At 36.6% G+C, this 26,204-nt stretch overlaps 1 protein-coding gene across 1 annotated transcript in view; it reads right to left on the reverse strand.

Moving 5' to 3' along the window:
* LOC106916626 (mannosyl-oligosaccharide 1,2-alpha-mannosidase IA) overlaps positions 1-26,204 on the reverse strand; it is a 200,198-nt gene that overhangs the window by 58,690 nt on the left and 115,304 nt on the right. The window contains exon 4 of the mRNA XM_014985029.2: positions 8,491-8,571. Within this exon, the coding sequence (XP_014840515.2) occupies positions 8,491-8,571 (81 nt within the window). The remainder of the gene's footprint in view (positions 1-8,490; positions 8,572-26,204) is intronic.

Consider the following 26,204-nt stretch of genomic DNA (forward strand, 5'->3'; position numbering starts at 1 on the left):
GATCCTCTGCATGGTGTGCGAAGGTCACATCATTCAGTCTTAGAGACTGCTTTGTTTCCTCGTTAATGCAGGCAGCAAACACACCGCAGGTGAACATGACAGCAGAGTTCCTCCTGACACTTAATGATGGAGCTTTATGATGCAAAACTGACAAACTTCACATCTGACAGGGATTCAAAACTCATTGTCTTTTTCTCAGCATGATATTTGGATATTCTGAGTGTGTGCGAGTGCTGTGTTGTGTTACGACCCGAAAGAAGACGGAATTTAGAGACAGAAGTGGGTCGCTTAAATTAGAAGGGGAAAACAACATGCACTCGTGCAAACGGTTTCCTTCAGAAACTAAAAAAAGCATCTAAGATTATAGTATTTTTAAGGTGATGCGGTGGAAAACACTGCAGGACATAAATAAAGACACCCTTTAAAAGAGTTGCAGTGAGTAGGAATAAGGAGGTTTTGCTTCTCACATTTCAGAAGCCAAAGGTGAAAGTCTGACAGGTCGATCTGTTTGTCCCAGAATAACTATAGGCAGCTATCATAAGAGGAAAACAACAAATATTCCACTTTAAGAAAACATCCGACTTTATATCAGCAGGTATTTATTTTTAGAGTGACTGTTTTGACCTTTTTATTTGTTGTTTTGACAGGATTGTAAAGAGCAAATTCATTATGTGGCTGCTACAATTTATTGTCTGGTTCTTTATCTTTTACCTGCCCAAACCCCAAAAACACAATAACACTATTCTCTCATCTTTTCTCTTCCTCAATTGCTTTCTAACTTTTATTCCCATCTGTTTCTTGTTCTTCTGTCTGTCCCACATGGACTGAAAAGGTGTGTCACGCATGGCAGACCACCAATTATGTCTGGATTGAGAATACTTTTCTAAAACCACATTCCTCCAAATCTTCCTAATTTCAATTCATGGGATTAAAGCTTTAGAATATGAAGAAGAAAAAAAAATCCACATCAGTTTTATATACCAGAAATTATGCTTCATGTTCAGATTGGTGTTTGTGCCCACAATACTTCAAAACAACAAACCCACTTCTGCTTACTTTTCTATAAAAATGTTATAGCATGCAATTTGACTTTCTGTACATGTAAAAATGTGGCCATCATGCATATGAGAACTGGTAGCTGTCTGTCACCCCTCTGGTGCAAATTACATCTCTGTAAAGTGAGACAACAGCTGGAATCTCTGCTGAGATGTGAAGAAAAGCATCCAAAAACTGATGGATCAAACCCTCCTGCCTACCAAAGAAAGGAAAGGAATATAGTCATGTCAAATTTTAATAAAAAAGATTGGCGGCAAAGAATGAAGACCTCGTGAATTACAATGATACTGAAAAGACGGTTAAAGCTGCCTGTAATATCCTTATTGACCTAAAAAGAATGCCGTTTAAAAGATAAACTATTTCTGTATCCACAAATTAAGTCATGTCTTAATTTGGAAGCAGAGCACTTTTTTAATGTCAATCATATTTTTTTTTAATCATAAGTGATGTTTTTCTGATTGCAATGAAAATTTACAGTGAAATACAAATTTGACTAATCACCCATCTGTAAAACACAGTAATCTGTGAAAAGAAAGAAAAACGTTCAAGTCTATGAATAGATTTTGTGTCATTTTTATCTTTCGAGCAAAGAATAATTTAACAATGGCCGTTTGTCAGCAATGATAATTACCCCCGAGGAAAAAAAAGAAAAAAAAAAGATACAGTTTAAGCATAAAACAACCTCCCAACATGTGCATGTTCTATTTATTGTATCCCATTATTGATCTGGAGCAGAGAATTTCACTTCTTGTGAGTTCTACCCATGCCATCTCCCAGTGTGCTCAAACTTTTAGACTTTCTAACTTTTCCCTCACTCCATGTTTCACCTTCTGAGACACTCTCACAGTTGCTGAGCAGCAGATGAACACACAGCCTTCCCATCTTTCTCACCTTCAGTAATCACCCTTGCTTGCTTTCTTCGTTTCCTCTTTTGCTTGCTGATGATCATTTGAGCTCTCAGCCCGGCTGCTGCCTGCCTCTCTCCCTGCTGCCTCAGCTCAGCCCACGGGCAATTTTCACACAAGGCTGATTGAATTTATTCTTTTTTCCTTCTGCAAGTCTGCCTTCACTGTTCACTGTTCTTGCTAAAAGAACGAGGCAACAAGTTCTCATCGCCACGCTTATACATGCATAAAAACGGACAGTGACAAATGAAACACGTGAGGCATGAACAGCTGCTAATAAGACTGCAGAAATCACATACATTTGTGGAGAAACAGAGAGTTGACTTAAACAGGGCCAGGTAAGAAAATGCCTCAAGACTAGAATCTTAACAGGTAGAATGTATGTAGATGGATGCAAAACCACAGAAACTTAAATAGATTCTGTGTACAGAACAAAGGAGTGTTGTAGAGGAAAAAAACGATTTTCAAGCTAAAACTTTGAAATATTCTAGACAATGCTTTTAGTATGGGAGACCAAGTACAGTTTGAATTAAAGTAAATTTGAACAGAAAAACAATATTGTGCAATAACCAACCATTTGCAAACGCAAAAATTTTAGAATTTCAAATGACCTGTCCTTCCTGGGTAAAGCGCATCACAGATGAAGCAGTACACCAATGAACCCTGAGCAATTTCCAAGAAAAACTGAGGATATTTAATTTGTACTCTAAACAGCAGTGGTGAACCAAGAGGGCATGAAAAAATATTTCATTAGTTTGTGAGTTATTGGGGAAGAAAAAGCTCAACTGAGAAATACATGCTGCATTACTGATGAACAGAAATACAAAATCCCTTAAATCAATTTTTTTTTAATTTTTGCTTCCAATACAGATCAGAATAATTTATTGAAGATGATGTGTAACCTGCTTTTACGTCTGATATGATGACTACCTCTAAATTTATCTGCCATTAATGAAAGCGTCTGCTCTAAAGCGCTTAAAAAGCCGATGCTGTGAACGGTGTTGGCGCTGAGTAACCCAGTAGGAATAAACCACTCAGGCGCTGTCAGTTGTTCCCCCTGAATTTTTGGCACACATCTTCAAGTGGATTTTTAAATTATCAGTATAGGGAGTTCCTGACAAAGCTCCTGACAACTGTTACAGATCTACTATCTGGGAAGGAGTTGGCTGGGGCCCCAAGCAAGGTGTGCAGCCAAGTTTTAACAATAACACTATTTTGAAGTGCACAGATTAAAAATCAGTAACTTAATTTGTGCACATTATCTTGCTTATTGAATCTGAGTTTAAATTTCAAGGTGATAGTGTGCTGCTGCTTCCTGTCTGTGTCTACATCATATATTCTGGCTACTTTGCTCAGATATCCATAAATAACATTCACTACATAAAATACATATTCACTTTGAACATAATAAAACATCTTGACAAGTGTTTCTATCTCTTACAGTGAATCAATGATAAGGCTATGCAAGACTCAGGTAGTGTGTTGCAAGAATAAATCCCTCCAGCAGAAGCTAGTTGGAACAAAATATATCTTCCTGACAAAGAAAAGTAAGGATAAGATGAACTGGAGAGGCCACACTATATGAATCTCATAGGCAAGTAAGTTGTGACTCACTCGTTAAATTGTTTTTTTTAAATTATTTTCTATAAAGCCAATTTTGGAATGTCATACTGTAACTCTGTATTAGCCAATGTCTGTTCTGAAATTATTACAATGAGGTACAACATCATTGCATCGTCTTAGTCAAATAAATGAATGTCAAAAACATTATTGGGGAATGGGTGGGGACCAGCACATTGGTCTTCAGAACAGCATTTATGCATTTTGTTTTTAAGAAGACCTGTTTTATACAAATATGCCACATGCAGCATAAAGTGCTTTGAAAAATACAATTTTAAAAAAAGCCTTGCTATCTTGACTGGCCAATTACTCATAATTGGCTGTGACATTGCACCATGTGTGCATATTAGGGATGGGCCAGCATGAAATTCCCATGGTTAGATAACCTTCAGTAAATTAACATGGTTTCACTGCATTACTGAGTAAACACAAAAAAGCTAAAATAATTTCAAAAGACCTAAAAGAATGACATTACCTTATTTGAAACAGAAATGCAATGATTGTGCTGCTGGTGCTAAAACAACATACCAATGAGTTAAACTTTCATCAAATAATTTATTTAAATATACTGTTATTTTTAACAAGAATGTAAAAAAGCTGATGCTAACTGCTTAATTCCTCAAGCTATCTGCTTCAGTAGCCAACCTACAGTTGGTCGATGTACAGAAAAGCAACTTGCCATAGTTTTACACGTACTGATGCTCTTGTTTTCCATTATTTGGGTAATCTATTCTATTTAAACAAAATACAGCAAAAGATATGTGACAAGGGACAGAGAATGCAAAAGATATTGGCCCTCAACACAAATGTCTCGGTTGAATTTCGACCTTGGGATCCTTGATGCAGGTCTTCTCTCTCGCCTCTCTCTGCCCATTTCCTTTCTGAATTCTGAACCAAGTGACATAAAATCCAACAAAAAAGAAAAAAAAAAACACAGTACCACCTACAATAATTGTCTATTTCGTGCAAATTTGTGGACCTAAGCAGGCAGTTGTGATGACGGATGATAGAAGAAGTGGTAGCAGCAGCAGCTGGACCACCTTGAACATGACATTGTAAGGACCGTTTCCATAAGACTGACCATTAATGCCTTCTGGGGCTCCAAGAAAAACACACACATTAAAAGTACATCCCACATGGTCAAAACAACAGAAAGTTATTAATGGTCAGGTGTTTTTGCCGTTCTGCTTGGAGCACTTCTCCAGCAAACTGTGTCCCACAAGGAGTCATAATCATCTTCCGCTTCCCAGCAATCATTTACAGCAGCACCAGCTGCCCAATATCCTCTGGTCAAACGGGATCCACAATCTCGTAATAGTCTCCTGTACAATGTCTCAGCAGATTTAAGTCTCAACAGCAGCAACAGACCTTCAATCTGTTGGTTTTATCATCTGAATTGGACGCCAGACTGCAGGGGGAAGTTTCTAATGGGGAGAAATCAAGGGGAGGGTGGGCGAGCTGGTATAAAACTGCCTCTCAGTAAGGACATGGAAACCCATGTGATTGATATCTGCAACGGGCGAAAGGTATTGACAGATTTATTAGTAAATTAAGAGGGAAAAGGATGCCATAGTGCAAATAAAGGATGTAAAATAGAAGAAAAAAAGTACTAGTTAGTGGACAAAGATGATTAACCAAGCAAAGACAAAAAAAATCAAGGCTACAAGTAGATTTTTATTCAAGGTACTTGGAATTCATAACAGGTTATGCTTGAGTGACGTGGTAAGATAGAGGCAATCTTTAAAGAAAATGATTTTTTATACAGTATGTTCATTTCACAAATTGCTATCAATGACTCCCATTTATAGGAATTTCCATGGAGCAGTGAATAAACCAGAGGAATATATTCTGCATGACTTTAAAGGCAGGCGAATGTGAAATAATGGATCCGACAATATATTCTGCTCTGGTAATGTATTCAGATTTCACTCATTCAGCAGCAGTGAACAATTTTACGCCACTCTCTCCTCAACTCAGCTGGCCTGCAAATCAATGTCCATTAAAGCGACCAAATGTTCATATGTCACTGCATCTTCATTCCCACTAATGTTGCTTTGGCACATATCTCAGTCTCTTTCCTCTGACTGCAGTCTTCTAAACGTGCAGCTGCAGAGGATAAAACGTGCACGCTCCAAAAGGCTGCAGATGCTCATTATGGCGACATGTTGACCTCCGGTGACTCCGCAACATTCTGATAATAAACTCGACCATTCGTGCTGTGTAGTCGTCATAGGCAATTTTAAACAATTTATCCAGGCAAGGCTTACAGGGTCGTCACGCTTCTTCTCAAGTGGAGCCAGCTTTAGCACACGCAATGTTTGTCGGATTCAGAACAACAGGTTGCTGCTTCCAGCAGCTTCTCTCAAATGAATGTGGCAGACTCAAGGACATCTCTTAAAGTCGACGTACAAAGCTCGAGTCTTACCAAAACCTTAAAGTGCCCCATAGTTTATTTATATATATATATATATATATATATATATATATATATATTTTTTTTTTTTACTTCAGGGTTGATTTGACAATATTTTTGTAAAATGGAGTTAATAACGGACTTACAAAGAATTATTTACTTCATCACCACTTTACATAAAAGCAGAATGTAAATAGAAAAGTTCAGTGGTGTTAAACTCTCATAAGCTTTAATACTGGTGTATTTTTATCAAATAAAACTTACATGTACAAATCCTGCTTTACAGATGTCCATTTTTCATTAATCACAATTACAATGATGTTAGGTCATTTATAATTTTTTAAAGTCTTTTCCATTTTTTCAGACTACATTTAGAAAATGATTTTTGTATTTCTTGGAAGATAAGATATCTTATTTTTTTAATTACTCTGTGTTTACACAAGTAGCAAACCAGCCAATCATATGGAAGCAGCCAGATGCATTTAGGCATATAGATGTGGACAAGATGGCTCAGTCCAGCTAAAAAATTTCTTATCTGCTGGAGTTTTCCCACAAAACAGGTTTAGCAAAAATAGTCTCAATTTGATAAGAATATTTCAGAACATGCACCAAGTTAAACATGGAAACAGCTGTGTCGCAATAGTAGACCACAGCAAACCCCATTCCAGTCAGCTTACAAAGAACTGTGTTCAATTCACACAGGTTAGTGGCAAACTTTGGACTTTTGTATTAATGAGCATTGTTTAAATGCCACAGCCTATCTGACTATTGTTGCACACCATGGCCATTCTTTCATAACCACAGTGTACCATCTACTAATTTATCTTTCCAGCGGGATAATGCATCATGTGATGAAGCTTAAATCATATTAAGCTGGTTTCTTTAACATGGAAGTGAGTTCAGTGTGCAGAGTCATCAAATGTTTTGCATAAAGGGTGTGAAATCATGTCAACATGAACCAAAATCTTTTTGAGACAACTTGCTGGGTTAAGACAGTTCTGAAGGAAAAGTACTTGCAAGATGCCCCTAATAAACTGAGCTGTGGGTGTAGATTATTCCTAATAAATGCATTTGTTTAAATTCATATCATAAGATGGTCTCATGTCATAAAGGAATTGTCCAGTCGATGGGTGGTCTCTTGGCGAATATTAGTGAATAAAGGGACCAAAAGAGTCATTTCAACTTCCACAGTGAAGCTGTAAAGTCAGTATGAGGCTGTTATGAGTTGAAGTTGTGGTGGTAGTGATGGTAGTCTGTCCTTGACATGCTGTTACTTAGAGGCTGGGAATTTTATAAGAGAACTGACTATACTGAACTAATGATTAGTGTGTTCCTACAGCATGTTGCTTCACTAAATAAAAAAGCCTGAGATAAAGCCTGAGGTGTATTGCTGGGTTGGAGGATAAGGAAAGGTGTGACTGTAGATGTATACAGTGGAATTTTTGTAACAAGGTGTTGATGAGATGCTGAAGTACATTCCTGAGAAGAGGAAAACGGTAAAGAAAAAAAAACTGATCTGGTGGCAGTTTGGTGCATAGCAATATTAAGGTTGCATTCACACAGTCAAAGATCCTGCAAATTTGCCATAAGTTATTTTATCAATGTAAAAAAATAACATCTTCACTAAGAGTGAATGGAGAAAAGACTAATTTTTTTTAAAGTTTCCTCCATTGACTTTGATCTCTTCCAGGCTCACACCACATCCAATCTGAAAGATTTATTTTTGAATATGTAATGTTGCATCAGCTCTTTTTGAGTTTTACATTCCAGATGTTTCCTAGCAGCTAATTAAAATTGAACATTTAGGCCAAATTATAGAAACATTATTTACATCACTGACCGCATAATATCACTGGAAGCACAATGACATCAGCTTATACATTAATCACAGACTCAGTCGTTTGAAAATTTACAAGCAATTAACTTATGATCAAATCTCTGCAAATAAGGATTTTAAACAGTCAATCACAAATAAAAGTACCTGTGCTTAATTAATTCACTTTAAATAGGTTGATATCTTATAATTTAAACATTTAAATGAATGATTAAGAGCATTAACTAATTAAAGATAGTTCTTTAAAGTCAGAAATTCCTCAAGTAAATTTCCTTTGACAAATTGTCTTTTTTTATAACCATATAACCATATATAATAAAAACATGGGTGGTTTAGCCACGCCCACAAAACAACATTTAATTAATATAAGAAAAAGTAATTCATAACTTAAACATAATCTGAATAAAATGTTAGATCTTTAACTATTAACAGTCATTTTTTTGTCTAATTAGTGTCCATAAAAAAAAAAAAAAACTACCAAAAAGAGGCTTCATTAGAAGCTTCTTGGTGGTAGTTTGGGGGACACATTACTACTCACAAACACACTCTACTGTCACACTCACACAGGATGTTCATCACTCAAACTCCAGGGCTGGTTGGAGATAAAGGAAGCAGCAGATCTCACCAGAGAAAAAAGGACAACAGACATCTATTAATCTTACCTCCTCTCCTGTCAGGTAGTATGCCGAGAGCAACCCGCCGACGTAACGAATGTTCACCTCAAAGAGTGATGCCTCGCCATTCTGTTGAACCGAGAGAGAGGGAGATCAAATTGTCAAATGTCATAATTCAGCTAAGACCTAAAGTTAGGAATAAAGTTGAGGTATGAAGGGAAAAATGAACACACTACTAAGTCTCCCCATCTAAACTCAAGTTGCTGTTGGTTTGGGAACTCTTTTGGGTGCACATCAGTCCAGATGTGAAGGTAAATATTTCAGTCAGTGAAGTCTCTGAAATGTATGATGATGTGTGGAAGTTTCATCTCTTCCAGGTGTTCTGATTTGCATTGCGCGACCGTTTTCTTCATTAGGCAGATATAATAAGAAGTCTGACACTGAAGACAAATTTCACTGTTGATCACTCCAGTATGCTTTACAACACCGGTTGGTTTTGTTCTCTTTTATAGTTTAAATTTTAAAATAAAAAAAAGTGTCATGGACAGAAACAGCTACTTTCAGGATAGTTTGCAATCGGAAATATGCGTTTCAGAAATCTAAAGAAAGAAATCAAGTAAAAATACAATGGATTGATGGAGACATTAAGAAGAAAAGGCAATAAATTTGGGATTAAAAAAATACAAATTGAAATTTAGTTTAAAATACAGTTTTATATTTACTTGGGGGAAAATATATTGCAGCACAATTTTGTCAACCAGTTTTCAAGCAAGAAATCTAGATGAATACTGTTCCTCAGTCTCTGGAAACTTAGTAGTCCTGTCAACCTGATGGGTTTACACTGGGATGATAGATTTAAAAAATGTGAAACAGAAAAAAGTCAGCTGAATATGCCAAAAGGAGGAAAGTGTGCAACATCTGGGCATAAAATACTTGCATAGAACAAAATAGCAGCCTGTTCTCATCATACACTGGGTCATGCATTAAAACTACCAACACTCCTCCCAAGTCCTCCTCTCAACTTGTAGGAAAAGTTAACAAGAGAGTTGTTAAACATTGTTAATGAGATGAAATTACTCTTTTCTGAGATTTTCACACTTCCATTAAGAGCATCACTCATCCAGGTTTTTAGGCTATTGGCAACTCAGTGTCTGTACTTGGACTATGATACCGGGTTTTTGACAGCACAAAAATCTAAATATGCCACTTTTATTTTGGAAACAAAGAATGCTTTCATTTCAAAGGAGATGTTTTCCTTTTCCCAGTATCAGCTGTTCTAAGAACCTAGAGTCCTACAGCAGAGAGGATCTGCATCAGTAAACAGAGAGATGCGAGTTATCACAAGAAATTCCAGCTAACTGTATAAACTAATAGATTGATACATGATGCAGTTTTAATCATGGACATAAAGATTTAGCAATGAAAGTCAAAGTTGTTTCTTGCAAAAGATAAAGTTTCAGTTGTCAGTATTGTGGGTCACATTTTATTCATCATCACATTTATTAAGATGATGACAAATACATGTTCATACTTCATAAGGTTGGGGAAAAGTTTTTTTTTTTTTCTTTTTTTTTAACAATTCAACAGGTCAAAAGAAACCCGACAGCATTGAATCGAGTTAATTTCTATTAAATTTTCTTTCAATTGTCAGAACAACAGAATTGGTTACTTATAAAATCTGGCTCTGATTAGCACTGATTTTAGGGAACACCTGGGTTCCCTGCATGTACAACTTTTCTGAACTGAAACACCTGAAGGAATACAATGTTCAATATGTTGGTATTACAGACAAAAGGATAGGTCCTGCTGAATCCCCATGACAGCAAATGTTAATTAGGAAATTCTGCTGTGTTCTTACAAGCACACAATTCGACCCAATCCTTAATCATTAGTCACTGTGGGGATAAGACCGGCGAGGTGAACCTGTGCTTGTGAGAAAGTCTCTCAAACCACCAGGCTCTCATGCCCTCGCCTTCTCTTTGTGTGCTTGTTATAAAGAGATCTCGCTCTCCAAAGACATCTAGAGGCAACCCAACTTTAAAAAGTCAGCCTAGAGAGGCGAATCCATGTAATTATGTTCCCCAGTGTTTTGTCTCCTCTTTTGTCTGAGTCTCCTGCAGCTGCAGGGTGGTATTGATTAAAGAAGAGCAAGATCGCTAGTTAAAACAGATTTTTTTTCCCTCTGTTGTGTGACATAAAATTGCTTTAAAAATGTTTTAAACTGAATGTCAGATAAGGCGACGTGTTCCGACTTTAGTAAAGTCAACAATTATTGTGTCAATAACTAACTAATCCTGTACATTCCAGAAACAGGAACTCTTTTTAAGATTAGTGCAAATCTGCAGAAAACTTCACTTATTCAGAACCTGCCCCTTTCCACAACTCCCAGTAAACACATGTATTCTAAAATCTATGAAGCGCACTGCATTGCAACTTTAACATGACATCTGTGTGGCAGGTTTCTTGTTCTAAGCCAAATATGAAATAACAGGTAACACTGCATGTGTCTCCGTATGTCGCCATAATCACCGTCTCTCTTGATCGCTGAGAGGATGAAGCAGAATGGCACTTATTGACTTGGAGAGACCCATTGAGAAGGAAATTGCCATTTCGAGAGTGGATGAGAAGGAAACTGTAATTTGGTGCCAAAAAGGGCAATTTGCTTCACTTCGAAACATATGATCAAGATGGGAATTCACCCACATCTGTTCATCTTCTCTTAATAGTCTGTATATACATTTTCACTTAAAATAACATGCTTAAGCATATGTTATAACTCTCTTATATGGTATCTTTTAAACGTCAGTGTATGTTATTTCCATCTGACTATCAGACCCACAGAGTTATGTACATTGATAAAGTCGAACAATTTTTTTAAATAAAACCTTAAAAAAAAAAAACAACTCTAGAATTGTTGCAAACTACCAGTTAAAAAGGTGTGAAAAAAAGCTGCGTTATTACCTGACAGATAAAACTCCTGCGCATTATTAGACATACAATGTTAATTCAGCAACATGTTGGGCTCAAATCAAATCTCTATATACTAAGTTTTGCAGTTGCTTGTGTTTATATTTAGAAACCTCCTAATACTTGAACTGTATTAGTAAGAAATTTAGCGTTTTTCTGTGTTATTATGAATATATCATGCAATTGCAACAAAATCTCCAAACTCAATGGCTTTGTTTCTGCAAGTGTGAAAATATGTAAATAATAAATGTTTTTACAGTAAATGTGAAATTTGGATGCAAGGCATTGTTTCCCCTTCATGCATTAGTTGTTCATTGTTAAATGCCTTTCACAACCTTTAGTAATGAAGCACCTAAATGTGCCAGTAGGGAAATATTTTAAACCTCAGAATCACTTTTCACATATTGAGTTATGATGGCTAATAAAAAGGTTTTAATCTATATTTCTTTCCTACTCTTGCTACGTTTTATGCTGCTTTGTTATTCAGGTGAAGCAGCAGGGCTTTTTATAAAAGTAAGGAGCTATAAAGTCCACGGGCTGGCGACACTTTCTCAGACAAAGCACCGGCGCCTCTGGCAGGGCTGCTGAGCTGTCTTGCCAACCCAAAAATGAGTGGCCGATTCTGTAATGGCAGCCCAATGGCAGTGATTAGGAACAGAGTGTCTATTTATCATCAATGATTGTGGCTCTCAGCAAGATATGCAGAACGTACAGTGAAAGGAAATGAGTAAGTTGACAAAGGTTTTATCAGTCAGGCTTTCAGTTCCCAGAGCAACCTCGGTAAATCACTAAGAAGGCATTGTGAAAGGCTTCCATTCATTCAAGGATTTATCTGGTGTACATTTAAAGGTAAAGAACAGACATGATAGCTGCCGTTTGTGCTTTCATTTGACTCCAATATGTTTTTCCAGGAACAGTCAGAAAAAAAAATACTTTACTGCAAATGGGGTAACTGTTGAGATTAAAAGCCTCAAAGCTCTGACAACACAGTAAAACAATAAAATCTGTGCTGAAATAAATCGATTCTTGTCATGTCATGAGGCAAGCTAGCCGGAGAGAGGATTGAAAACAATGTTGAAATCCTCTGAAAGGATGTTTCATGTATGATTAAATGGAATGCTATATTTGTATCTGCTGTGCAGAAAATAAAATCCAATATGTTTACAAGAAATTGAAGCCTAAACTACTTTCCTAAACAGTTAAGTGACAGCCAGATGTACTGTCAGCTTTTTTTTAATTATCGATTGCTATTTGACTATTCTTCCTAAATCAGAAGGCAAAGTCAGACCTGTCTTCCCACTGCTAAAAAAATAGAAAATGTGAATATGTCTCTGTAGATGAAAGAAGGATTGAAAGGTGCAGAATCCAAGTTGCTTGAGATCCATTGTGAAGTTTCCATAACTGTTGATTTGCAGACAAATGTCATCTATTTGGTGTTAGTCCAGAGAGTTTTTGTCAAGCCAAAGCAAGCAAATCTACAAGAAACTGTAGAATTTCATACTTTTCTCTGCTGAAAAACATTGTGGAAATACTGATTTCATTTTCCAACAGGAATGGGCAAATAAATAACAATGGTATCAATCTGCTAGATTGGCTAGCGACCTTGCCTGACCTAAACTCCATGAAACATGTATTGACTTTTGGCATACTGACAGAGATGAGACATAGCTGAAGCAAACAAGGCGTTCTTCAACATCTCAGCAGAACCGCAGGTTGAACCTCTCCCATGCCTTGCTACGTAAACTCGGTAATCTTTGAGTGCAAACGCTGTATAATGCATGAAAAGTCTTGCCAGTAAGCCCAGATTTCTTCCATTTTAATTCATCTTGTGTAATACTGTAATTTTCTGAAAATGTTTTGTTTCGTTTTCCATTTGTGGCAAGCAAAGTTTGAAATATATTTCTCTCAGTGTAATGATTCTGCGTAATACACAAATACCAATTCCTGAACAGAACTGCTAAAATAAAATAACTTTTCGTTCTAGTTTATTAGGATGTGAAACGAGCACTGCAGCTCTCCTGAGAGAAAAGGTATGAAATTGGATAAAGTGAAGAAATACCTTTTTTTTTTTTTGTTTAGTCCCACTCGTGTTGAATAAGCATATGGAATAAATGATGACAGCTAAAATAAAGCAACTGACTTCAGAGTAGCCAGCTAGCATCAGCTTGTTAAACTCAAAACAGCAGCAGAAAAGGAAAAACACATTTCACATAATCTACACAATAAGGGCATCAACCTACAAATAAATTTAACTGATTTGTTTTTTTTTTTTTTTGTTTCGTTTTTTTTGCCTGACTTTGCGTCATCACAATAAAAATAAGCTGAAAAACTTAAACATTTATGAATTTTTATCCAACTGTGAAAATCACACACTGGAACATGCCTACTGAGCAGTATAACCACTTGTTTAGTAAAGCTAAAATAAAAACGACAAACAAAGCCTCCCCTGTTACTACAATGAGTCATAGTCTGGGATTTAACTGTTTATTTTGTGTCCCTCATCTCCTCACTTAGAAATATAGAACAAAAGCAACTGGATACTACTTTTAACAATGCTTCAAGTATTTAAATGAACCAACTAATGAAAGACAAATTTGCATTTTAATGGCTCAACATAATGTAATTGCTGTGCAGGAGGAGCCACAGCAGAAAAGAAAATTGATTAATGAGGGTAATGACTCATTGGGTACACTGCTGTCGAAGCTTGCTGGTGTTCTGCTTCACTAGAACCCCACAATGAAGCGGACAGTCTTTGCCGCTCGGCTCTCAGCTGATGAGCGTTCCACAGTTGTGGCAGAGATATCTGCTGTTGCTCAGCCCAGATCTGCCTGCGAGCCTGATGGCATGGCTGGCTGCTGCGCTGCTGTGTGCCAAGGAGCTGACTAGACTCTGAGCCTGGTGGGGTTTCCTGCTCAGACGTTAATGCAATGATTTACTGCTAATAAAGAGGCATAGTTGTCACTGGGCAGATGACTCTCAGCGTTGCCGGCATCCAGGTTTCCACAAGCTCCCACAGTTCAAATCCCAATTAGACCAATGTGACAGAAAGAATGACCCAATGAGCCAAGGCCGAAAATTAAGCGGGTGATTGCCTCTCCAACCAGAGCTGCTGATTCATACTTAGTTGCTGTGATTTAACTTAACGCTGCTAATTAACATGCAGAAATCATGAAAAGGACCAATCTGATCCCGTTGCTCTAATCTCTGCCCGTGCAGCAGAGCCGACTGCACTCTGCTGCCTATGCCAACTGAGTATCCCAAGGCTGATTTTCCTCTGTCCAGTCTATGCTTTTCTCTTACTGGAGAATAAATAGGGTCAGGATTGAGAAAAGTCACCTCCTACTACCAGGGTACAAAAAAGAAGAAAGAAGGAATAACAGAATTGTTAGAAAAGAATCGAGCTGAAAAATAATCACGGAAGCAGCCAAGATGACCTTGGAGCAGAGGAGGAACATTGTTAGTGAAATAACCATTACTAAAAATCTGGTGTTTATAGAATATTGTGAGGAAGAAAGCCTTGTAAACAGAAAGAGTTAAGCAGTCATGTCTAAAATGTGAGTAAATGGGCACAGGAGTCCCCATTCTCAGTGTATCAAATTGCAATAACCTTTGCAATATAAATTCTTGGAATTTTGGATTGGGTATTATAGTTTAAGCACAACATATTCAAACTCAGGAGAACTGTTGAAGAAACCTTAATTGTCCACAATGCCAACATTAAATGCGTTTAGTGCAAAAGCTCACAGAAAACTTTAAAAAGTAATATAATCAATAAAAATAGTTTTTTTGGGGGAGGCCACTTACTAAAAGGACACTTTTTTTTTCCTAGAGAGGAAGTCAATAATCAAGTGGAAATTAAACAGCATCTTCTGTTTGCAATACAACTTTAGATAGAGTGTTCTTATTTTAAACCTGTTGTGGCCATTTCCCATTTTCAACTTATGAAAAGGACATGAGTGTTAACTAGTGGAGAACTTCAAAATTAGAAATACTATTTTCACTTGATAGGCTTAAGGCAGCCATTGTTCTCCTGCATGTGATTAATCTGCACTATTTCAGAGTGAATACGTTTGAAAACCAAGACAATTTAGACCAAACTGTCTTATTTTACAGAAAAGAGACATGAGATTTTTTTTTCCTCTCTCTATAAAGCTAGGGCTTTTGTGGAAATTCTTTTCTTTTTTCAGCAACAAGTACCACATCAGTGAGCTGAGAATCTTTTCTGAAGTGTTTTTTCTTTAGTGGGAATTGAAATTAAAGCGAGCTACTTTCAACATTTTACACAGAACATTTTAATTGACAGGCGGACAGTAATGGGCATCAGCTGAAATACATCAATCCGTGTGCTGCAGTCTAGTTAAATTCTCACGATGCATTTTTAAAAACTCTGCCTAGTCAGTGAATGCCTAATTTTGTCTCAAATCAATAGAGTGCGGTTTAATGGTCTGAGCATAGAGACGCTAATTTGGGCCACTAGCTTATGGTGAGAGTCTTCAAACGTATGATTCAGTTTATTTTTCTTTGACGGCATTTATCCTTAAAAGCCCGGTAATTAATAAGCATATAGGATCTCCCTAAACATTATCAAATAGGCGCATGGAGAGAAAACTGTATTTACACCATAAACCTCCACTAAATGCTTTACTTTGTGTAGTAACAGCATGATGAATAATTAATCAAATACCACCAGGGTGATAAATTATAGCTGATATACGACCCGGCCCAGGACTCCATATCCTTCCCTTTCAGCCGATGTTCTCTTTTTCTACATTTGCAGACGCAAACAGACACAAACGCAGAATCACAGCAAAGCAGCTCGGTGTGTACGTGTTTCTGCTTCCTCCTGGGGAATCCAGCGGCCTCCCCACCACATCGTCTATGATAATGCGCAGGCCTCATGGGACTTTGCTATGCTCTCACTCCGGAGTTATTATTCACCCTGCTGCACTCCGTCCTTCTTCATGACTCTGTGTGCAACTACCTGCTTCCATCTCTCATCACATACTGTACACACCTCCCACTGTAGCCGGCCTTGCTGACTGAGCAGCATCCTTCACTTTTCCTCTCCGACACTGGAGGCTGCTGGATTCCAAACTACCAACAAGATGAGAGGAGGACAAAAACTGCCTTATGGCCTTCTGGATTTATACTGATTACATATAACACATGGCCACGGATAACCAGATATGTTTACACACAGTAAAAAAAAAAAATCTTATTTCTAACGTTTAATCTTTTAGTAAATCTTACCTTACAAAGAGAGATCTTTATATGTGCTCAACAAAAGAAAATGTAAACTTAATGACTCAAAGATCCACAACTAGTCTTGTTGTGGAAATAATTGTAGCAGCAAAATTGTTCAGCTGTGCTCATCATGAAAAAGAAAGACTAAAATAATTAAAATGTATGTTAATCTATATGACTCAAACATCCCTCGTGTCTTGTATTAAAATAATCCATCCCTTAATCCAAAATAAAAAAACATTTACTTTCATGAGGTTTCCTGAAGTTGATGCAGTATATTTTTGCTCATTTCAGTTTCTTTCCATGAATAAGCAAAATTATTATTCTGTAGAAGCCATTTTTGTTTATATCATCAGAGTTGCATCAGCAGCTGCATGTACACGGATACAGTAAAACAGCTCCAGCTCCTGTTTTTATTTTATTTTTTTTTTAAACCATCTTTACTTGTGCAACTTGCTGCTGTTTTGGTGTCACCTTCAATCTGTTATTTATGCAGCAATGTTCACATTTAAAATCTGTGATATGCCAAACACAATTTTTTTTTTTTACATTTGAAGCTATTTGTATTTTTGAAATGATGTTTACTAGTGAAAATCAAGGATAAGCATTTGGTATATAAGCTGGCAGAGGAGCGCATGAATTATAAACATGCTGTTAGCATCCACAACAATGCATCATGCAAAATGTCCTCTGCCGCCACATTCCGAGACAGAATGTCAGCTCAGCTCGACCTCAGCTCAGGGGCGTGGCGTCTTTGCAGAAACAATCTCTTGGCGCTGCAAATGACACAGCTTCTCTTCAGACGCCTTCATGACTGGGAGCAAGTGCAGTCTCGTTTAAAGCAGACAAGAGGTCAGGAGGGGTCAAAAAAACAGTTCCGTGGAGGTAAACAACTACCCGGCTACAGGTCTCACTGCTACCATTTTGGCAATAAATCGCATCATTATGTGGGAGCACGTTTACAGAATAACTGCTCAGATAGAGTTAAAAACGTAAAAACTGGTTTGATTTAATATAGAAATCAAGCCAGTTTGTAGATAGAAAAGAAGAAACACTGACAGTCTTTCTCAGAAATGTGATCAGTCTTTAAAAACCGCTGCCATTCTGTGTCAAGATGAAATCACCTGGCCACAGCGAAAATCAACCAACATGAAAGGTTTTTGTTTTCCTAAAGAACATTTGGAAATGTCCTACACATTTTAATATGGTTGGCCAAAAAAGGCAGCAGAATATTTCTCTGCATTCTTGTCACTGGCGTGTTGGGATTTAGTTCCAACACGCCACTGACAACTGCATTATGAAGTCATCAGACAGATTGTGTCAGGAATCTGAAATCTCTTAATACAATCTCCCACCAAGCGTCTGCTTTCTTTCTGAGAGCTTGTCCTGCCTGAATGCCAGCTTTTTTTTTTCCTCTGGATAAATAAAAATACAAGTTGGCCTCCTGCTCCAGCATCCCATTTTTAAAACAAAGCGACAGCAACAACACAAAATCCTACTGGGATCATTCTTCCAAAAAGATCAAAGATAACTAGAGTCTAAGAATACTGTTAGAAACAAACCTTGGCTGCTCTTTGGTGGTTTTGCTGCTGCCCTTTATCTGAATGTAATAAAACAGTTTTTACAGTAAAGCAGATGCCTCAAGCAAAGTTCTTCACTTCACACCACCACAATTTGACGAGTTAGACTCAACTCTTGTTACTGCTTTCACCATCAAACACTTTTGCAGATTTCTCTGGCAATAACATATTTTGCATATATAGTGTATATATATATATATATATATATATATATATATATATATATATATATATATATATATATATATATACACTATATATATATATATATAGTGTATATATAACGGTTTCCTTTCCCTGCAAGAAAGGAAACCGTTTTCATACCAGGGTTTAATTTGTATGAAAGTTTTAAGTGGTACATTCATTGTTGCTAGCATTATTATACATTACAATATCCATCACTGAACCCCATAGAGGAAAAAAATTATAATTTTCTATTCAGATTCAATTCAGTCAATTTTTCAGGTTAGAGTCCCTCTTTAGACTTTCTTGACAATAAATATAAATGTTTTCTTTCAGGATTAACACATTTCACCAGAAAAAACAAACAAACAGTAGCTTTCCCTACATCCTCAAGAATACTCACAAACACCCACGAGATTTCATGTTTGCTGATTTTATATTTAGAAATAAAAGCCTGCATGAATTCAGACAATATTTAATCACTGTGTCTCAGAAATTATTGCCAGAGTAGTTCTAGTTGTGCTGAAGAGGCTTCATGAGAATCGTAGAAATCTTTAATCCATATAATGTAACAACTGTAACATCACAACAGCTTGAATTTAACAGAGGAAATGTGTGCAAATGTTCTGATTACTCAGTGTGAGAGAACTTTTAACACATCGGCATTACAGTATTTATTTTACAGCCTGCAGGCTAACATCACGGAACACACAGAAAAGAAATACATTGTTTTGATTGATTGTTTTTTTTTTTTTGTCTTCTTCTGCCTATATAATAAGTCAGCGGTAAAGACAAAGAAATCAGCATACAGGCTGTAAAGACTTTATTATATACCCGATGTTTTATGTAGGATGGCTTTTTTAGACTGCAGGATACAACAATAAAAAAAGCAACTTAAAATTAAATGACTGTTCTGATAACATGTAAAGCATAACTATATAGTTATATAGACTGATAATATGTTATCAATCCGGATCAGCTGACCTGGTCTTTATTTATGAACATAAATCACATATAAAAAAGAAAATGGGATAAAACTGGGTATTTAGCAAAAATATTTTAGTTGTTTCTTTTCCAATTGATGTCTTTTGAATAAATCATATTCATATAATAATTTCAGTCTAATTACTGCAGTTTTTCAGCAGGACTCTGTTTAATGTGATCCTTATAACACAAAGATCAGTGATACCCCCTTTCTTTGTTTTTATAATTATAATGTAAATCAAATTCTAAATTCAGTATCATCTCTACAAACACTTTTAGTTTTTACAAAAAAAAAGAAAGAAAAGTTCAACCATTACCTTAGAAATAAAAAAGTGTAACAGCAGGGCTGCATGATATTAAACTCGATTATTGCAATATTGTTGTTCAATATAGGAATAACAATAATACCTCTGATAAGTCCAGCTATTTTCCTTCTGTTTCATCTTTTTCTTATAATTCTTCCATGGATTTTTGTACTGATACAGTCTCAGGCATCAGGCCAAGTGTGAACCAAAGTTTGCCTTTTAAACAGCAACAAATAAAATGAGATTAAGTACCGTGCCCAATTATACAGCAATAACAATGCATTTACAAATAGATTTTACAAACTGAATGGGAAGAGCATTGAGACTCAAACTTTGGCATTGCTATTTAGCGACAGACTTTAAGTCATCTGTCTCCCTAAAACAATTTCACCTTATAACAAGACAGTATAAATTAATTGAATAAGTTGAGGGTCTCTCCAATGCTAATTAAGCCACATTAGGTCATGTTACATGCACCTGAATAGTGTATTGGGAAAAAGACAGATAAAAAAAAAAAATAAAAAAAAACTGCATTTCAATCTGGCAAAACTCTCATTGGATGGGCTCTCATTACACCACTAAGATTTAGGTATAAAAATTAGACAAAGAAAATCTAATTTCTAGCTAACATTTGTTTTTTTCCCACAAATGCCCTGTCGCTTTAAGCTGCAAGACTTGGACACAAGAGCCTCGGATCCTAATGAGCTTGTTAAAGCGGTGGCTTTTTTTTTTTTTTTTGCAGACTTCGTTATGAAAGGGTAAGATGATGAAAATGTCAAAGCTTTAAAAATACTCTGTCTACTACAATATTGTCCCAGCATTCAGCCGCCTCATGTAAATGACAGCCTTTGTTATGTGGTTGTGGTAAAGAGAGGTTCCAGAAACAGGCAGCAGGCATGAGACAAGAGGGTTTAAAGCAAGAGTTGCTAAAATTACTCGTGCAACAACAAAAAAATGAAAAGAAAGAAAACCATAATCATTCCTAAAATATTTCCAACATTAAGCCAAATCCACAGCTGATGAAACTGAGGCATTAAGAGCTGAACAGATGGGAAGAATAACGGTAGGGAACACTCCGACCCAAAGTAAAACTGAATGATTTAAAAAAAAAAAAAAAAAAAGGCAAGAGTCAGAAGGGGAACTGTAATAAAAAAAAATGAATTGACTTGAATAGATTATAAAAAGAACTTTAAAAGCAAAGGGTCACTGAACACATTTCTCTGAATCTCTTCCTTAATTGGCAAAATAGAGCAAACTTAACAAAAATCCAAAACATAATAAAAGACCCAGATGATGGGAGGCTCTAATATATTCAACAATTTTAACATGAAAAGTTTAAATAACTACCAATGAATGTTAGAAGCAAATGTTAAATCACTACAAAAATATAAAGATGGTCTCAATACACCACAGACTTTTGTTTTAAACAGCCCCCTAACCCAAATGTATTAAAATGACTCCATAAAGATGTCAAAGCATTAGACAATTATTACACTCAGACAATGAATGAATAGAGTTTTTAATATAAAGTGGGGATAAAAAAATATATTCTGGCTAAAAATATTTCCACCCTTGTCTTGCTTTTTACAATTTCCTCCTCTGATCCGCTTACACGCTGCTTCCCATTGGATTAAGACCTCTGTGAACCGAGTCTTCTCAAACATTTATGACCTCAAACAGCTCACTAAATGTGTGATTTCCTCCATTCTCTGTAAATTTGAGTCATTTATTTTATTTGATAACCAATTCATCCTTTTGTAGCTAAAAAGATTCACATGCTAAATGGTAAAAAATAAATAAATTAATAGCAAAATATCTTTAGTAAGTGATAGATGGAACCCTACAAGGGTTAGGGCGCAATAATTTGACTCTACTCAAGTGAGACCCTGATCAAATAAAGTTCACAATGAGATGAGAAGAGCTGAGTCTTAATGCAAACGAGTGATAAAATCTGAATGGAGATGTAAGGTACAGTTTTAGAGTTTTTGTTAAGTTTTATTGTTTTTGTTTATTTAACAAGATCAAATCTAACAAGCTCCGAGGGAGCAGCTCCTGACCCAGACCAAAACTTTCAAACTAAACTGAAAAATTGCTCTTAAATCAAATAAAAGTTTGCTCTGTAATGATGTTCCCACACAATTATGGAGTATTTATGCAAAAACAGCTCGTTATAAAATGTGGCAGAAACATGCAGTAGCTTCTTTTGTTCTCATAAGAGGGTCAGCCACCAGAACGATCTGGTTTGTATGCACAGCTGCTCCTTCAAATTCAGTAACAGGATCAAGCTGATCATCCTACAGTCCTGTGGTCAGGATTCAGCCAGATGAATTTTATTTGTTCGTTATGCAAATCATTTAAAATCTGTTGTTTTGTCTCGCTAAACACTGCTTCACAAGTGGGAGATTATCAGTTTTTTAGTTTTAACACTTGGATTAAGTGAGATAATGAGCAGAGGCTGATGTCTAAGCCCTAGTAAGAAAGCGAAAAACAGACTGAAACCTGCTCCAAATACTCATATTTCTTTACTACTGTAACACTGTCCTTGTCTGCCATGTCCTTGTTTCACCGCTAACAAGTTATAGACCGGCTGTCAGTTTGTGTCGAGCTCTGGATGACAGACAAGCTTGAACAGATGAATCAAGCGCTACAGTCTGGCTCACTGCATCCTGTGACACTGTAATGTAATTACGAAGAGAAGTCTACACGAAAATCCCTCCATATGAATGTTGCTCTGCCACTTCATCTCTCATTATGCTACTGCGTATGCCTGCAATGCTATAGACTTAAGTACTCTGAGTATTAATACTGTTATTTCTAATTCCTGAAATAGTTTCAGCAATAAACCAGAAGTTAATTGTCAAGATAATCATATAAACACATGATTTTACGATTGCTAGAAAAATTCATGATCCCCCCCAAATTTAAGAAATGTGGGAAAAGAAGCTTCCCACAGAAATATGAAAGGGGTTAAACACTTTATAGTTTTAACACCCAAGTAACCTAAGCAAACAACACAAACACATCACTGATGCCTCATTAAAAAAAAATAAAACAGTAAGAACACAAACAGCATCTTCTTTTGATAAAAATGACAATTCTGTTTCTAAAAGACTATTTTTACTGAATTTAGACAAAATGATTATATCAGTCGTCTTGAGTGGTCCTGGAAAGCTTATTGAGCCAGTCGCGCTTTACCGTTTGTATAATAAAACTAGCGTGCTGTGACATCTAATCAAAGATCCAGAAAATCTTTGGACAAAGGCAGCTATGCTTGACAGCGTAGTGTTAGTGTAGTGTTGCACTTGTTTACCGTTGACCAGCAAACTGTAAACCGTAGATTTGCTGAGGGTTTTGTGTGAGACGCAGTAAAACTGGCTCATCCAACAAGAGAAAAAAAAAACAGCAGCAGCTCATATTTATCCACTGTTTAAAGATGCCGTCATAGGATTTTAAAATAATCCGACATGCAATCACATCTTTCAGGGCCCTAAGCAGCCCCTAACCCAGATCATTTATAATAGTGTGCCTTAGAGCACATACATATTTGGAGATTTAATTCATACTGTCATCGGTGAGTTGTGTCCAACTTCCCCAGAGCAGGGAAAGTGGAAGTCGTTCTTTTAGTGGTGAGGGAATGAGGGGGTGAATCTGATGGATGGCAGATGACACTCGCGCCATAGTTCACTGTGAACTGTAAATCTGTCTCTCTGTCTTTATGATTGGTGACACTGTGGCTGTTAGTGGCTGCTTCAGCACGGGCTGCAAGTGTTGCAGATCCCACTCACTAGCTTCTAGCCACCAGCTAACAATCATAAGTTTACTCACAGATGAATCATAAAGCGCATCTGCCTTTCCGTGTTCTTCATGAGAAAAAATAAAATGTAAAATGCTCTGGTGTGTGGTAGAAGTTAACATGTAAAACTCATCCCTTCATGACCCAAAAACTGGCAGTAATCAAGACTGCTGAGCTCTGAAGAATAAGGCGCAAACAACATACTGTCACAGTGGTTTAGCTTAGATTATAAACTAGAAGTTCCCCATATTGGAATAAAGATTTGAACACAACTCTCACACTTACATTAAATTCCCCCGAAAAATTCTGTACTAGGGTCAGTATGTTGACTACTATCGGGACGTCTTACTAATTTTTAAATAACTTATGAGTTTCAATTTATCGTCATAGACACCAATTTGTAATAATTAGAAAAAGAAAAGCAACAAACATTTTTAATCTTGTAAAGAGGGAAGCAAGAGTAGAAATATTGACTTTTTACTTAGACTTAAGTAAAAATATAGAATAAATGCCCACTAAGTTTTGTTTCAGTTTAGTCAAGTGCTTATTATGCATTATGCATTTTTGCCATTCTGGCTTCTAGAAAATAACACTTAGCCAGACGAGCTGATTTTAGCCAGCAGAAGTTAATTAATCCGGCGCTCAGCCTGCAGTCAGCTGCTGAACAGACATGTTGCTTCCAACTCGTAGGAGTGATGGGTCAGGCTCCTGTAGTTTACAAAAATTAAGTGTTTCACCACCACAAGAGAAAAATTTGCGTTTTATTTTTTTAGACAATTCTTCCAATACGCATGTTGAATTGAATTTTACAGATTTTGTTAATATAACCAGCAATGAATTAGAATGTATGTATTATAATGGTTGTATGTTTCCATATATAAATTGGAACAGTTTGCCTTGCAAAGTAGCTTGAGTTGACATTTGTTGTGAAGTGGTGCTGTATAAATATGCTGAATTGCTCAACTGATCTTAAAGCCAAGAAAACCTGTATTATCCCTGTTTTAGCTGACTGAGTGACAGTGGATAGTAACATCTGGGGAGTGGGATGATGAACATCACTGTGATTCAAATTACTGAAGAAACTCCAGTAGTTTCTCTAGCATCTCATTAGAAGGACTGTTGAAATGATATATCTGAAACCACGTTTAAAACCTTAATACACTTTGATAGTGTTAACTCTCATGCCAATAGAAACACACATCAAGATAAAAATGAAAGCTACAGTAAGGAATATTTTCTCAGCCAACCTCAGTACAATCTAAAGTTTGGAGTGCATTGTTGTAAGATGCCGTGAATAGATTGAGTAATTGGCCTAGATTTAGAATACAGCACTCAGGAAAACTTGTGTCTCCATGTTGGTCATAATTACACATCACTGCCATGTTTTATTACGTTCCTTAACCACAGCCCAGACATGACCTCTCTGATCTACTAAACTTACAAAACCACATACAAATGACCCGATGCACTTGATCCACCGGCTGTGGAGAATCACTCAAAAACCAGCCTTGTTTGGCACTTTCTCAGGCCTCCACTCAAACCAACATGGTATCTGTACTGGCAGCCCTCCTGACCCGGTCTCCAGAAACTCTCTCAATGAAAGTGTCATGGCCTCTTCTATCGTTGTCTCTCTCAGAGTTTTTCTATCTATGGCATCCTTTAAACCCCTCTTCCACACTCTTTGTGGTATTTATCACATTTTCTGCCTCGTAAAGGCCTTTCAGTGACTCAGAATCCTATCAGTCGGTAACACGGCGTGGCCTGTGGCCACACAGGATGCTGTCTGAGATCTCTGCCGAAATCTCCTGAACTTTGGAAAACTGTCAAACACAGTTGGAGATCAGAAACACAGCTCAATAAAAACCAACAGAGCCACCATCAGGCCCACTCATAAAAAGTTAAGTTTATGTAGTGAGGTTGAGCAAGTCTGTCACATTGAAAAAACAAGGAATTACTCTTCATTGCCAACAGTTTGCTAAACTTTAAAAATACAATGATAAAAGTTAGCAAAAAGTGTGTTAAGCATATTGAGTGGAAGGAAATGTCTCAAGAGCTCTAATCAATGATAACCTAACTCATAATATGTTCCGAAATGGTGGGCATTAGGCATTTTAGACTTTGAACTACAAAAAAAATTAGGACACCCCTTTCAAATTTTAGAACTTTTTAAGGAAATATTCACATAAAAAAGTATCTCTGAAAAAGAAAAAGGAAAATTAACAAAATATAATAAAATGTATTTTCTCATAATGAGTAAGTGAGGACACTCCACTGCCTAATTCAGACTCTTAGCCTGTTTGGCTGAAATAACTTCAGTGAGAGACTTCTTATGGCCATCAGCCAGTTTCTGAAAGTTCAAACCACTCCTGGATTTCAGCTGTGATATGTCTGCTTCACAGAACCACATAACATCTCAATGAGGTCAAGATTTGGGCATTGGTTCAACTCAGACTTTCCATTTTTTAATTCCCAGTCATTTTTTATATTTACTGGCATGTTCTGAGTCATTGTCGTGTTGCACAATCCAGATCTGCTTCAGCTTTATTTTATTTTACAGAGCATCTCATATTTTCCATGAGCAGTTTCTGATAAACAGAAGTATTGTTTTTATGCATTATCTAAGACCGACCTCATTCTAGTCTTCATGTTTTTCTTAAGTAGCTAAGTGTTTCCTCCTTGCACAACTTTTGCTCCACTATAAAATTT

This window comes from Poecilia mexicana, unplaced genomic scaffold (assembly GCF_051168715.1).
Source record: "Poecilia mexicana isolate PSO_F unplaced genomic scaffold, ASM5116871v1 scaffold_16, whole genome shotgun sequence".
NCBI lineage: Eukaryota > Metazoa > Chordata > Actinopteri > Cyprinodontiformes > Poeciliidae > Poecilia > Poecilia mexicana.